This window comes from Garra rufa, chromosome 3 (genome assembly GCF_049309525.1).
Source record: "Garra rufa chromosome 3, GarRuf1.0, whole genome shotgun sequence".
Lineage (NCBI taxonomy): Eukaryota > Metazoa > Chordata > Actinopteri > Cypriniformes > Cyprinidae > Garra > Garra rufa.
The window spans coordinates 48,257,856-48,273,030 of record NC_133363.1 but is presented as its reverse complement, the minus strand read 5'-3'; the positions used below and the strand labels follow the sequence as shown (position 1 = coordinate 48,273,030).

The 15,175-nt window shown below is 41.8% G+C and overlaps 1 protein-coding gene across 1 annotated transcript; it reads left to right on the top strand.

The window, feature by feature from the left end:
• The first annotated feature begins 910 nt into the window (after window positions 1-910).
• mrpl52 (mitochondrial ribosomal protein L52) lies at window positions 911-13,242 on the top strand. Its single transcript, XM_073837604.1, has 5 exons — window positions 911-961; window positions 1,190-1,259; window positions 12,650-12,717; window positions 12,916-12,980; window positions 13,081-13,242. The coding sequence occupies exons 1-5, from the start codon at window positions 928-930 to the stop codon at window positions 13,225-13,227; spliced, it is 384 nt and encodes a 127-aa protein (XP_073693705.1). The 5' UTR covers window positions 911-927; the 3' UTR covers window positions 13,228-13,242.
• Window positions 13,243-15,175: the final 1,933 nt, after the last annotated feature.

The window sequence follows — 15,175 nt, the reverse complement described above, 5'->3', positions numbered from 1 at the left end:
GGAATGTGCGGAGGGATATCGCTAAATTCGCTGGGACAGCGTGAGTCGGCTGCGTGTGTGCTTTTCGCGAGCGCAACAATGTAACTGTTTTTTCTTTTCTTCCCTCGCGGAAAATGCCTCTTGCTGCTCCATAGTTACCGAGCGGCATAAATTCCGGTGACAACTGACCTGCTGTCGTATGGTTACTGTATTCAACCCCAGCAAGACCCTAAAAAGACCCAGTGCTGTTCTTTTGTTTAAAACCTCGTTTTTTCCCTACCCCGGAGCTCCCTCCTCCCACTCTGGTCTTGTCTGCAGCTTCTCCTGCGGTTTTGTGGGAGCGCGCACTGGCAAGTGGGGACTTGTCCGGGAGCGCGCACGGGAATGTTTCAGCGCTTACTCAGCACTGCTCGAGCCCGTACACAGGAGGAATGAAGGGGATCGGCGGTGCTGAAAGACAATTTATTATTCAAGCGGAAGGTGTTAAGGGCCGGTCTTCTGAGGCGCCTCCTTGTCGTGTTTTTACAAGACGTGTTCTCATCTTAAGTGTGCAAGTGAATGACAACACATCAGTCAGTCAAATCAGCTTTTAAATAAATGAAATAAACAATCCCATTCGAAAGGCCATTCAAAATTCTATTCTAAACACTACAAGGAAACATTTGGATACATAAACATACCACCACTGGCAGCTACACGAATTCACAGTTTACACGCTGTAACATGTTTGTTTTATTTTGGTTGTTATCTTTTGTCCTGAGATCAAGCTGTGATTATGAAGGCTGAAAATAAACTTAGTGTAGTTTATTCAACAGGTGAATCAGGCGAGTCTGTTGTATTTAGTGTGGCTACAGCATCACCTACTGGTAGAAATAAGTCACGCAGCCGTAGTCCAATGCTGAGTCTCTTTTTTGTTCCTCTTGCTTGCCGTAGTTGGTATAATCCAAAATGGCAGCATCCTTGAGGACGTTTTGTACCGCAGGTGAGGCAGTATGCTAGTTAAGATTTAGTAGGAAATATTTTTTTATGAAGATGTCGTGCTTTGTTGCAAAATAGATGTTATGTTATTGAGTTCAGGAATGCATCTAAACGGTGTTATTCTTAGCTAGCGTGCTATTGAATGTCTATAGTGTGACTACTCACGTCACAAACAGCTGAGTGAACAGTACGTTTTTCTTATGGGTCATTTTTGTTTTTACGTCGTTTACAGTGTCGAGGCAGTCTATACGCCCATTTTCATCGTCGTGTGTGACCCTTGCAGGAAAGAAGTGGAGACTGGAGTGAGTTTCCTCTGCAGTTTGACATTAACAAATTGTACTTTTTACAATGTAATTGGGTTAAGGTGACCAGATTTCTGAAATGAAAACCAGGGTCATTTCCTAGTGTGTGTGGTCAAAATATCACTGAGATCTTACTTGTGATTATTTACAAATTAAAAAACACGGGAAATGTATTTTTGTATGTTTTTGAATTAATTAGGGTTTCATATACATCATTAATTACAATGATGTTTGAGGATCAAACTAACCCTAGTTGTTAGGTTTGGTCAGTAACCTAAAATCTGAGTATCTCCAAAATGCATGGCCATTTTGGAGATACTCAGATGTAAACAACAGCATGGATTGCACGGTTCATGTACTACTGAATACATTTTTCTGCTAATTTATGCTGTCTAAACCATGGGGAAAACGTGTGGAATCATATAGAGAAGGACTTAGTAAACAGGAAACGGTGCAATATTTTGACAAACTAAATTTAATAGGTGGTTAAGATATGTATGACCAGTATTAATTAAGATATTAGCCTAATATTTCACCTGCCTGACCAGAAATTATAAGAACAAACATAAATGTTGTCAAGATTCTTTGAAAAATCCTCATTCAGTTTGGCCAACCAAAAACGCCTTTTTTCCTCAGACAGTTTTTTGCACTCTTCTCCTTAATTTGTTCTAACTTTTGGCACTCTATATTACTCCAAATGGTTTTTCCCGGTCCAACTAATTAGCACAGCTCAAAACATGACAATAATTGACCATTTTCAGCAGCAATAATTAGCAAAATATGTGAGTTTTGTTTAGTTTGGCATTGTTTACGATCAGTGCCGCCAAAATGGCCGATTGATGACAGGTCGTGAAAACACTTTACCAAAATTTACCAAAAATCAGACTATGAAAATTAATAACTATTGCAAATAGCAAACCATTTTAAAACAAAACTATGACTTTACAAAAATAAAACATATGATAAATAAAACTTTATTTACCAAATATTTTTACTTTTTCTAACTAACACACATTGGTAACATGTTTTCACAAACAGTTACAACTGCTCAAATGTTATGTTATGCTTTTAAAAATGGATCTTTACTTTTTCTAACCAGGCTTATTATTTTACACTTTAGGCTACTTTTGACCACAAATTATGTGTTTTCTGCGAATATAATTTTGCAAGTGTAATTGTTTAGTTAATTGTTTTTTTTCCCCTTCAAATTCATATCGGCGTTGTGACGGCGGAAGTTACAGAAACGTTTACTATTGTGTGCTAGGCAATTCCTAGTCTCGCGTAGCCAGACTTATGGCAGCTTTAATTGGCCAAGGCCCACCCATTAGGCCGTTTGACCGACATGTCAAACAACCAATCACAGTTCGTTTCGTTCAGCGTCACGTTTCGGGGCGTAGAAATACCCCACAACAACAGACTGGCGTGCAACAAGTCAGTCATTGAAATAACCAGCATTGAAAGTTAATGAAGAAGAGGGAGAACAAGCAGTAATTCAGTAATTTGTTCGTGAACGTCGCAAAAGTGTATAACAACAACGGCGTCTGCATAAGCACCTTTTAGCAAAACGCAGAGTGAATCAGTCTGCGCTTTGCTTCCCGGCGGACCGAAAATAAACGCGGCACTCGCGTGTTCCCGAAATCCGATCAAATTGACCATATGCACGGATTACTTCCTTGTTTAGACAAGCCAGCTAAGTAATTTCCGGTCAACTATACTGTGCCGTAATATGAGCGTACTTTGTTCGTTTTCTCTACATAATCCATTCACAATTGAAGAAAAGTGTTGTTTGTCTAAGAGGACCAAACGTCCATGTATACCGTTTCAAGAATGACAAATGCCAGTTTAAAAAAAATATGCGAGTAAATCGGCTAAATATGCGCGAGTCATTGCTATGATTGACAGTAGTAACCGGACCAAACAAATCACAAGCTGATGTCAAAAAAAGAGCTTAAATAATTCAGACTAAATTCAGAGTAACAAAACTACAGCAGTAACAAGTATGTGTTGGTTAAATATAGGCTATTTGATAGATTTTACAGTTCAAGATAAAACTTAAAAGATGTAGTTATTAAATTTTATAAAATATTTCAAATTCCTATCGATTCATATTGAGTGCATTATTTAATTATTATACCATAAATATTTAACGTATTTGTAGTGAACTATATATTAGTAGCCTATTTAAATAATCCACCCTTATAGGCTGTTTGTGTGTGAGCTTAATGACTTTCTGCACTTGCTATACTATATATATATATATATATATACACTTAAGGGCGGTAAAAGTACTACAATTTATTATACTAGTAATTTTATAATAAATCGAAAAGCAAGACGTCTTGAAAAATATAGGGAGTTTAAAAGGCAGCTGCATAATAAATAATCCTCTGCTGCCATCTATTGGTTATATGGGTAATTCCATATTATTTTAGCCAAAAAATAGACGTTTTCCGTGAAAAGTAATTTTTTCTGATGCCGTTTTTATGAATGAAAAGTGAGTCCTTGAAGTAGATTTTAATTCACAGCTGTAGAGTTAGAAAATAATAAAGGCTTTAAAATATTGCAAGATTTAAAAAAATGTGTAATGACTATGAAGGCAAGTGATTATCAAGAATACGATTAAGATGTCCTTGAAGAGAAATATCGCTAGCTAGCTAACGTTAGCATAAACGCGTTATGATAGTGTTTAGCTGTCAGCATTTAAATGTACAACTATGCAGATACGGAGAGTACGGGATTACCAGGCTCCGCATTTAAATTATATGTTGTTAAATAGTATGAAACTGAATGTTCATGCCGCTAACATTGTTTATAATGTTGCAATTATAATTTTTCTCAGTTTCTGATAAGAACGAGGCAGTAGATGAGTCTCAAGAGTGTCCACCTAATATATAGCACATATAAAATGAGCTTCAGCGGAAGTTTACGAGTGGTTTATCTTTATGCGGAAGTTCTAAAGAACGCTCCGTGCATAAGGTCAATTCAACTAATCAGATGATGACTTCGACATTCCTGAAGGGTTTCCAGTTAAGTGTACCATATGCATCAGACGTTTAGCCAACGTTCCGTGGGCGTGACGTCTGAGGCTGAGACTAGGCAATTCCATACCTTTTATGCCTTGTTGGTCCGTGTACGTTTTATTAATTTCATTTTCAAATTGAAACGATATAAGCAGAAATAAGAAAACGGCTCGTTTATTCGTTTTTTTTTTTCATTTGTTCAGAAAACGAAAAAACGAGACTGGCTCAATTTTTCGTTTTTTTGGTTCACGGGTAGAAAACGGATAAACGACTTCAAAAAAAAATTTCCACATGTGGGCGGTGAGACGCCCCTTTACGCCGATTGGTCAACCAAATCTGGACCGGTGACGCCATTCATTGTTCCTTCAACAAAATAAAAGACCATTATTTATTTATTTTCATTCTTTTGCAGTCTTTAAAACAACAAGCATACAAGTGCAATAACATTAATTACATCAAAATATAATACAATATAACTAAAAATATTATAATAATAAAATTGAAAAAGCAATTAGAAAATCACATGTACACAACAAGTACAAATAGTTACAAATTATTCAAACAATAGATTTACGGCTTTAAAATAATTTACAGCATGTGTCGCGTTATTTCTTGATTCTTTTAACCATTGCATACCTGGCTGTTTCTATTAAAATGAGAGTCAACAAGTCCTCTGACTGGGCTTTCTTCTGTTCAACCTAACTCGTTTCACAAATATTTATTTCACAAATATTAATCTGCATCCAGCTTGTTTTATTTTGCGGAATGATTTTAAATCTGAGTATCTGCGGTATGACAGCGCAAAGATCAGTGTTCAGTCAAGTGTAAATGCCCAGCAGTCATAACTTTTCTTTTAGACATTATGCTCAATTTTGGACAAGCGATGGTAAGTGCAAATACTGTAATGCAAATCGACTGAAGGTACCGAGGGTGGAGAATTTAATTTTTACTGTACTGTATATTGTAGCCACAGGAACGTTTCATTTCGCCAGGATTTAAGTTAGTATAAGTGTGCACAGCCTTGATGCTTAGGTAAAATGTTGATATCAACTAGATAAAAAAGTCGCTTTTCACGGTGTTCGGCCATTTAACGAATTAAATTATATGCCCACTGCCCCACCGTCGTTTATTATTAAAATATTATATAGAAATAATTTTTATAGAAATAATATCAAGGTAGTTCAACGGGACAACAGACAATCGTCTGCTTCATATACATCATGAGCAACAGCGCACTGATCCAGCGAGATGACTGACAGGACCATAGCTGAGGCAGAAGCACGAGAGCACAAAGTGAACTTTTGTTAATTAAGAAAAAAAATATAGGTGCCTGTAGGTACTATACATATACCGATATAGCCACAGGAATATAATATTTTGCTGAGATTTAAGTTAAATGTGCACAGATAATTAATGACACTTAATTGGTCACCTGCTGGGTGGGCCCAGGGAAATAAAATATTAGGCTAGAGTTTAAAAAATGTAAAAAAAAAAACTGTCATTTTATACTGCATTATATATTTACACTGGATCACCAACTAAGTAGCTACATTTTTTAATCTACAATAAAAAAAATCGTACTTGACAATCTTAACATCTTAATCGCCGTGTCAATCATCTCGCTGAATCACTCGTCTTTTGAGCTGTTGCTCGTGCTGTATGAAGCGGACGATTGTATTGTATAACTACATTGATATTTCTATAAAAATTATTTCTTTGTAACATTTCTATAAAAAACGAAAGGTGGGGGGTGGACAATTAATTTAATCGGTGGATGGCCGAACACCGTGAAACACCGACTTTGCAAGCCTAAGCTTTATTTTTTTATCTAGCTAATATCAACATTAAGCATCAAGGCTGTGCCCACTTATAATAACTTAAATCCTGGCGAAATGAAACGTTCCTGTGGCTATGATGTACAGTACAGTAAAAATTAAATTCTCCACCCTCGGTACCTTCAGTCGATTTGCATAACAGTATTTGCACTTACCATCGCTTGTCCAAAACTGAGCATAATGTCTAAAAGAAAAGTTATGACTGCTGTGCATTTACACTTGACTGAACATTGATCTGTTCTTCTTTGCGCTGTCTGGGTACAGATACTCAGATTATAAACCATACAGCAAAATAAAACATGCGGGGTGCAGATTAATAGCTATGAAATAAATATTTCTGTGAAACGAGTTAGGTTGAACAGAAGAAAGCCATAATTTTGTTGAAAAAATATAATAATAATATATCATATTTTTACATCTTACAATAAACAACGCAACAAGCTTTAAATTATTTGAAAGCTTAAAATGTTTTGTTTGAATAATTTGTAACTATTTGTACCATAGACTGTAAATGTACATGTGATTTTCTTATTGCTTTTTCTATTTTATTATTTTTAAGTGTCTTATTTTATTATATTTTGATGCAATTAATGTTATTTCCCTTGTATGTTCGTAGTTTTAAAGACTGCAATTAGAATGAAAATAAAGAATGAAAAATAATGGTCTTTTTTTAAATAATGGTCTTTTATTTTGTTGAGCGAACAATGAATGGCGTGTGACCGCCCACATGTGGAAAACGAATTTTGAAGTCGTTTATCCGTTTTCTACCCGTGAACCAAAAAACGAAAAATCGAGCCAAAATCTCGTTTTTTCGTTTTCTGAACAAATGAAAAAACGATTAAATGAGCCGTTCTCTTACGAGAGGTCTCTCGTACTGCGTAAGTATCTTACGCTAGGGGAAAATCCTTTTCTGCGAGATATTGAAGCCAAAAATTATCCTTAATTTTGAAATAATGTAAAGCGCGTTGCAGCAGCATACAGACATAGGCAAAACAGCTTGCGCGCCTATTGGCTGCTCTGCGGCAACTGCAGCAGCCTATAGAGCGAGGCCTGGCGCGACGCCAGATCCAATGGGGGCATTTCGCGCCCACTGCGTCGCTTCCCGCCAAAAAGGGCGTGGTCTAGGCCTATACATACCGCTCGCAGGCAGCTATTATCTGATTTTTCATCTTTCAAGCGAAGCACACGCATCGCTGGAGCCGGAGAAGAAGCCGCCGTCGACTGCAAGCATCTCAGCGGGACGAGCCACTGAAGCTGCTGGCCACGCCGCCTTCCGTGCCTTCCTGCTGCGCTTTCCGGCGCCTATATCCTTTATAATCTACAGTGTGTGTCGCCGCTGCGATACACACTGTTTCTCTAAAAAGAGCAAAGCGTTTTTTTAAAGATGCCTTCCTGCGGCTCGTGCAGATGCCAATGGCGACTCTGAGGACTCGCCTGGCCTTCTTCAATGAGGCTGCTCCCCCGCCCGCCGCGGTGTCGCGCCGTAGAAATCCTTCCCCCAGCCGACAAAGCTCGCCGGTTCGCCCGCCTGCTTCACCGACCTCGTCAGCCTCTGTTCCGGACGTAAAGCGGCCGCTGTCTGCCACCGCTTCCATCGACGCCGCTGACGAGGGGGCCATGAAGGAGGAAGAGGATTTCCGTTTCCCGCCAAAAGGGGAACGCGCATGCTGCTCAGAAGAGGCGATAGCAGCCCACTTATGTCTGCCCTCCGCTGGACGGCGTGCTAAGTCGGCCCTCCCCTCTAAAGCTTGCCGTCAGACGTCAAACCTGCTCCGCCACGCTTTCGCCGCCGCCAAGCCGCGTCAGCGCTGCGTAACATGGCCTCTCACCATTGCTGAGAGGCACCCGTGGCTAACGCTTTCTGACATGTCTGAGTCTGAGCGTACCGCGTTTCTCGACGCACCGCTCTCACCCGCTGGCCTATTCGGATCTTCTGTCAGGCTCAAGGCGCGAGACCGTGTTCACGCTCGTCTGGCCGCCGCCCCGCCGGACGCGGCCCAGGATTGAGTTGAAACCTGAGCCTCCGAAATCGTCCTAGCACAACTAGGAAAACAACGGTGTACGAGTCCCGCTGACTGTTCCAGTGTTTTCTGCAGCCAACAAGCCGGTTCTGTCGCCCGCTTGCCTGCACACAAAAGTTGTTTTCACAGCTACCCAGATAAACCCCCAATACAGTGTATTTTCTGGAGTCCCGGCCATGGCCGATGGTGTTTCATGTGTAGTAAGAATGCCCACTACCCAGTGCCCATCTCTACACACAAGCACAGCCTGTCACACAGGTCCCGCGCACATAAAATCGACTCAGATCGATTGCGCTTCACAACCGGCCACGGCCGATGGTGTTTTTCATGTGTAGTAAGAATGCCCACTACCCAGTGCCCATCTCTACACACAAGCACAGCCTGTCACACAGGTCCCGCGCACATAGAATCGACTCAGATCGATTGCGCTTCACATGTGGTAAACGTGCCCACTTCACAGTGCCCACAGACATCACATTATGCACGTCACAAGGTTTCTGTAAAAACGAAACCAAAGTGCATTCCCTCTATGCAGGCGAACGTTGTTTACAGTGTGTTAAATGTGCCTGTTGCCACACAACCACATCCACACACAGACATAATAGTTCCCGCTATCAGCGCCCGCGCCCCGAATGTCACGAGCACGTCTCTTGTGCCACAGCACACCGAAACCACTCCGTTACTGAACGAACGGAGCGCGCTTCGTATTCAACCTCTAGCTATTCATGCAAACGCATGGGAAAAGCTTCCAGGGGTTTCAAAAAGGGGTGCTGGACATTATAAAAGGAGGCTATTCGCTACAGTTTCACCGACGCCCGCGCCGAGACCACGATGCAGACAGAAGCAGCATACCTGCTTCGAGCCGAAGTGGCGAAACTATTGAGCAACGGGGTCATAGAGCCCCTTTCTCAAGCTCAGAGCGAAGGAGGGCTGTACAGCAGATATTTCCTGGTACCGAAAAAAGACGGGGGTCTCAGACCCATACTAGATCTAAGGCAACTAAACAAAGCGCTGGTGAAGCGTCGGTTCAGGATGCTCACGACCAGAAAAAATCCTCGTGCAAGTTCGCCAAGGAGACTGGTTCGTGTCAGTGGATCTGAAAGACGCGTATTTTCAAATACAGATAGCGTCACGTCACAGGCGATTTTTGAGATTCGCCTTCGAGGGCCAGGCATATCAGTACACAGTCCTGCCGTTCGGTTTGTCCCAGGCACCCCGTACATTTACGAAGTGCATGGACGCAGCGCTCGTTCCTCTCAGACTGAAAGGCGTGCGCATACTGAACTATTTGGACGATTGACTGATTCTAGCGCAATCTCGCTCAGTGCTCGTGGAGCACACGACCATGTTACTCGATCACCTCGAGAATTTGGGTCTCAGGGTCAATTGGGCGAAGAGCTCTCTGTCTCCCAGTCAGAAGACTTCCTTCCTGGGCACAGAATTGGACTCGCTGTCAATGATAGCGCGGCTATCACCACAGCGCGCAGCAGACATTCTGCGCACAGCGGGCTCGTTCCGCTGCGGCGCATCCGTCCCGCTCAAGAAATTTCAGAAAATGCTGGGTCTCATGGCCTCAGCGTCATCAGTTCTCCAGCTGGGTCTGCTCCGCATGCGCCCACTGCAGTTCTGGTTGAAAGCGCGCGTTCCGCGTCAAGCATGGGCGTCCGGTCGGCTTCGTCTCACGGTCAATCAGAAATGTGTCACAGCCCTGAAACCGTGGAAAGTAGTCGACTGGTACCAGTCAGGTGTAAGCCTGGGGACTTCCTCGAGAATAAAAGTGGTGTCTACGGACGCGTCCACCTCGGGATGGGGGGCTCTGCTCAAGGGCAGACCGTCTTTTGGCCAGTGGTCAGAACAGGAAAAGCTCCTGCATATCAACTGCCTCGAAATGCTGGCAGTACAGAACGCGCTGACGCGCTTCTGTCCCCAAATAAAGGAAAACCATGTACTAGTCCGCTCGGACAACATGTCAGTGGTGTCCTGCATAAATCGCCAGGGCGGTCTCAGGTCCAAAAACCTATACAGGCTTGCAGAACGCCTCCTGGTATGGGCTCAGCGCAACCTGCGCTCGCTGAAAACAGCGCATGTGCCGGGGCTCCTAAACATAGGGCCAGACAGACTGTCCAGGAACAACGTTCCAGCAGGCAAATGGTCTCTACACCCACAGACAGTACAACTGCTGTGGAAGAAAATCGGCAGAGCGGAAGTAGACCTGTTTGCGTCTCAGAACAACGCTCACTGTCTGGAATTTTTCTCCAAAAGCAGGGACGCGCTGGCCCACGAATGGCCCCGCCGTCATCTCTATGCTTTTCCCCCCGTCTCTCTCCTACCTCAGGTGATAGAGTGTCAGGGAAAAAGGATGAACCCCGTCCACGCTCAAAGTCTATGTGGCGGCCATAGCAGCGTTCTCGAGGACAACGCTAGGTCAGTCAATAGGAAGGAACGATTTAGTTATTCGCTTCCTGAGGGGAGCTAGAAGACTGAATGCCCCCAGACCTCCCTCAGTCCCCGTATGGGACCTTTCTGTGGGACTAGAGGCCATGAAAGGTGGACCATTCGAGCCTCTGCAGACGATTGATCTGAAATACCTGTCTCTTAAGACTGTGTTTCTGCTGGCTCTCGCTTCAGTGAAGCGCATAGGGGACTTGTACGCGCTCTCCGTGGGCGCGACGTGCATGGAGTTTGGACCTAATGACCCTAAAGTCATACTCAAACCCAAGTATGGTTACGTTCCAAAATCCCTCAACACACCATTTAGGGCACAGGTCATCGCTCTGTCAGCCCTACCGGTCACTGATGAGGAAATGGATGCGAGCCTCCTATGCCCAGTCAGGGCATTACGAGCGTACGCGTCTCGCTCGTCTGCTTTTAGGCAGACAGAACAGCTTTTTGTTTCGTTTTATGGGCGTCCCAAGGGACTGGCCTCGTCAAAACAGAGCCTATCCAGATGGATAGTGGATGCTATTGCGTTGGCATATGCTTCCAAGGGCATGCAGTGCCCGCTGGGTGTCAGAGCACATTCCACAAGCGGCGTGGCCTCATCGTGGGCTTGGTCGAGTGGGATTGCCTTGCAAGATATTTGTACGGCGACGGGCTGGGCCTCTCTGTCTACATTTATAAGGTTTTACAACCTGGAGGTTCCCGCCTTACAGGCCAGGCTGCTGTCAGTCTAGATAATCAGTGTTGTCTGACCTGATGCTATCAGCTCGGAATGCTGCGTCTACTGAGCACAGCTCTAGGGTCGACAGTGAAAGTAATAGCACAAGATGTGCCTGGGCAAACTGTGTAAAGACCCATATTTCCACGTCAGTTCAGGCCGTAACCCCGCCCTGTATGTACGTTAAACTTAGCGTCTGAGTGACGCTGCACTATGTGGAAGAGTGTGGCGTTGCCCCTCCCTCTTCCCCGGACTCCCTGTGAGTTCTCTAGGTTATTATGAACTATATGAACCCCGGGCTTTCGCCCTTGGGTCTTTGGCGTCAGATCTCAGCATGCACGGCGTTTTACACTGGGTCCCCTAGCGTAAGATACTTACGCAGTACGAGAGACCTCTCGTAAGAGAACGTACTCGGTTACTAACGTAACCTCGGTTCTCTCTAGAGAGGGAACGAGTACTGCGTATCTTGCCGTGCATGCGCACGCTCGGGTTGCTTCGATGATGAAAAACCAGATAATAGCTGCCTGCGAGCGGTATGTATAGGCCTAGACCACGCCCTTTTTGGCGGGAAGCGACGCAGTGGGCGCGAAATGCCCCCATTGGATCTGGCGTCGCGCCAGGCCTCGCTCTATAGGCTGCTGCAGTTGCCGCAGAGCAGCCAATAGGCGCGCAAGCTGTTTTGCCTATGTCTGTATGCTGCTGCAACGCGCTTTACAGTGCGCAGCCAGGCGAACAAGTAATCAGTGTAGCTCACAGCCCCCTCTGTCGGTGAAAATAATCACTGCGCGATTGTCAGCAAGTCGGACATTTACAGCAGTGGTTCCCAACCACGTTCCTGGAGGCCATTCAACACTACACATTTTGCATCTCTCCTTTATCTGACACTCCCATTTCAGGTCTTGAAGTCTCTACTAATGAGCTGATGATCTGAATCAGGTGTGTTGGATTAAGGAGACATGGAAAACATGCAGTGTTGGGGGACCTCCAGGAACATGGTTGGGAATCATTGATTTACAGTGTATTTCCAGGTAGTTTCGAATGGGGACAGCTGTAGTCGGGGACGCAACGTCAAAAAACGCTGCTGTCCAATGAAAAACTGGGACGTCTGGTTACTCAAAATTAGGTTAATGACAAATACGGATGTTGGAGATGATATGAAAGAGAAATGGTTTTAAAATCCAGTTTAAAATAATTGTTTATACATTTTCTACTAAAATTAATTAATACCAACTCAAAAAAAAAAACTGATTAAATAAGATTGTTTGCAGACTTTACATTCTATTAGCAATAGTTAATTTTGAAGTCAGTGTTTTGGTTCCTTACATACTCCATTGTCATGCTCCCTTTTTGTTTGCAGGAACGGTTTAGCGCGTTGTGGATCAGAGTATGGACCATTAACAGATCTGCCTGACTGGTCATATGCAGGTAAATTTATTTTATATTTTATTTTATAAGCCAAAGGCAACAATGGGGTGTTAAATACAGACATATTGTGCTGATCAGTTGTACTGTATTTGTCCAAACATACTGGCAACAGTAAATCTGTGAATAAAAATATAAGCACTGACAAGGATTTGTATAAATTATGTGATTTTTTTGTTTGTTTGTTTGTTTTTTTCCCAGATGGAAGGCCTGCACCTCCACTGAAAGGACAGATCCGCAGGCAAAAGCAAAGAGAAGAGTTTGCTGTAAGATGCCTGTGCTTTTGGATTTGTTTTGCTTTTCCTGCTTATATTTAACTTTAGAAAACCTGTAACCTGTAATGTTTACATTTGTGTCCACTTTTAGAGAAGAGCAGTGTATCTCAGTGCAGAGGTGGATGAAGGAATGAAGCGATGGCAGGAGAAGAAGGAAGCGGAGAAACAGAAAGAAGAACATGTGAAATCCTTATTGCTAAAACCTAAAGGCAATTTATTATTAAAGAACAAAAAATAAAGATACTTGGGAACTAAAAAAAGTTTGCAAATGTTTTTTTGTTTTTATTGTTAAACATACCAACACACTATAACAATACATATTTACTTTTATAGGGATAGAAAATAAAACAATGTTTTTATTGTAAAGGTGATTGTAGGAAGACATTAAGTTTGAGTAAGAACAATTTGCTCAAAGGGTACAATTATGATAGCTTGCAGGTCATAAACCTACAAACAGCTGAAATTTATTTTATTATTATTTATTATGAGTCTAGTTTTGTAGACAAATATACATTGTATACAACTGCATATTTTATGAATATTTTAATATTTTCTGCTATTGTTTTGTTGTGGAAGTATATATTAATTTTCAGCATCCATTACTTCAGTCTTCAGTGTCACATGATTGTTCAGAAATCATTCTAATATGCGCTGATTTGCTGTTCAAGAAACATTTTTATTATTATTATCAATTTTTAAAACAGCTGAGTACATTTTTTCAGGATTCTGTGATGAATAGAAAGATCCAAAGGTCAACATTTATCTGAAATAAAAAGCTTTTGTAACATTTTACAAGCTTGGAGTCAGTAGAAATCATAAGAATTCATACTTTTATTTATCAAGTATGCTTTAAATTGATCAAAAGTGATGATAAAGACATTTATAATGTTACAAAAGATTTCTATTTGAGATAAATGCTGTTCTTCTGGACATTCTCTTCATCAAAGAAACCTGAAAAAATTCTACTCTATTGTTTTCAACAATAATAAATAATTTTTGAGCAGCAAATCAGAATATTAGAAGACAGATTCTGAAGGATCATGTGACTGGAGTAATTGTGTAAAATATATTCAAATAGAAAACAGTTCATTTAAATAGTAAAAAATATTCCAAAATATTACTGTTTTGCTGTACTTCAGATCAAATAAATGCAGGCTTGGTGAGCAGAGGAGACTTCTTTAAAAAAACATAAATCTTACTGTTCAAAAACATTTGACTGGTAGTGTATTGCGTGTTGACATTCTCTGACTCCACTAGGCTGCAGTGTTTCTCCATCCGTGTTGATATTCTGGCAGCCATTTGTCTCTGACCTTGTCTCTCCCATCGTGAGATAAAAAGTTCTTTCTGCACATAATGCAGACTGACATATTCTCCCTGGTCAGCTTCCACATGTTTATATTTTTCACTTTATTTTATCGTCTTTCTGTGGCCATCTGTTTTTTCTTTGACATAGTTCTGCTGCCATAAAATGGATTCCAAGATACAGACTAGCATCGAGATGAGACTATTGCCATACCATCTCCTGCCTGAGAAAGTAATTAAGGGTGTTGCTATAGTGACCCAGTTTTATATTAGCCGCAAAATGCCATTTCAGGTTTCTTTTTCTTTTTTTTTAAACCAGAGAACTTCTGAATCTTGAAAATCAATCAGTATGGCCACGAAATACAGGGACATTTTATGTTAATCATTCTCTAAACAGTAGCCTTAAACGTTCATTTCGGAATTTCGTTTGCACAGTCACACATGGCTGTTTGTCACTGTCTGACTCTCTCTCTCTCTTTCTCTGTCTCTCTCTTTCTCTCTTCCAGAGACATATACACACACAGGTCTTCCTGCTGATTTCAGCAGCCTCTCTCCATAATTATGGCTCCAGTTGCTGAACTGCAGATTTTTTCCTCTGCTGTTTTACTGGACCCTGGATCAGATTCAACCATTTTTGTCAGCACTATGAGAACGTTTTGTTAAAGATGTAAGCTGACAAAAACAACAGAAACCTAAGATTTCTCTCACACCACTGAATACTTCAAAACCACAGTAATGATTACATATATTTTATAGATTTAAGTTTTACTAAACCTATTCATCTCTGTCTCCTGGTCTGTGTAATTCAGAAAATACTAGCTCACAGGCACTGAGACACAAATCAAGGTAAGATTTTATGTACTCATCTTTCTCATATTGTTTGA

Bases quoted from the DNA above. Each gene is read 5' to 3' on its own strand.
- mrpl52 (XM_073837604.1), top strand. From the start codon at position 928: ATGGCAGCATCCTTGAGGACGTTTTGTACCGCAG. The intron at 12,718-12,915 runs GTAAATTTATTT...TTTTTTTCCCAG, and splicing joins GCCTGACTGGTCATATGCAG to ATGGAAGGCCTGCACCTCCA. The intron at 12,981-13,080 runs GTAAGATGCCTG...GTCCACTTTTAG, and splicing joins AGCAAAGAGAAGAGTTTGCT to AGAAGAGCAGTGTATCTCAG.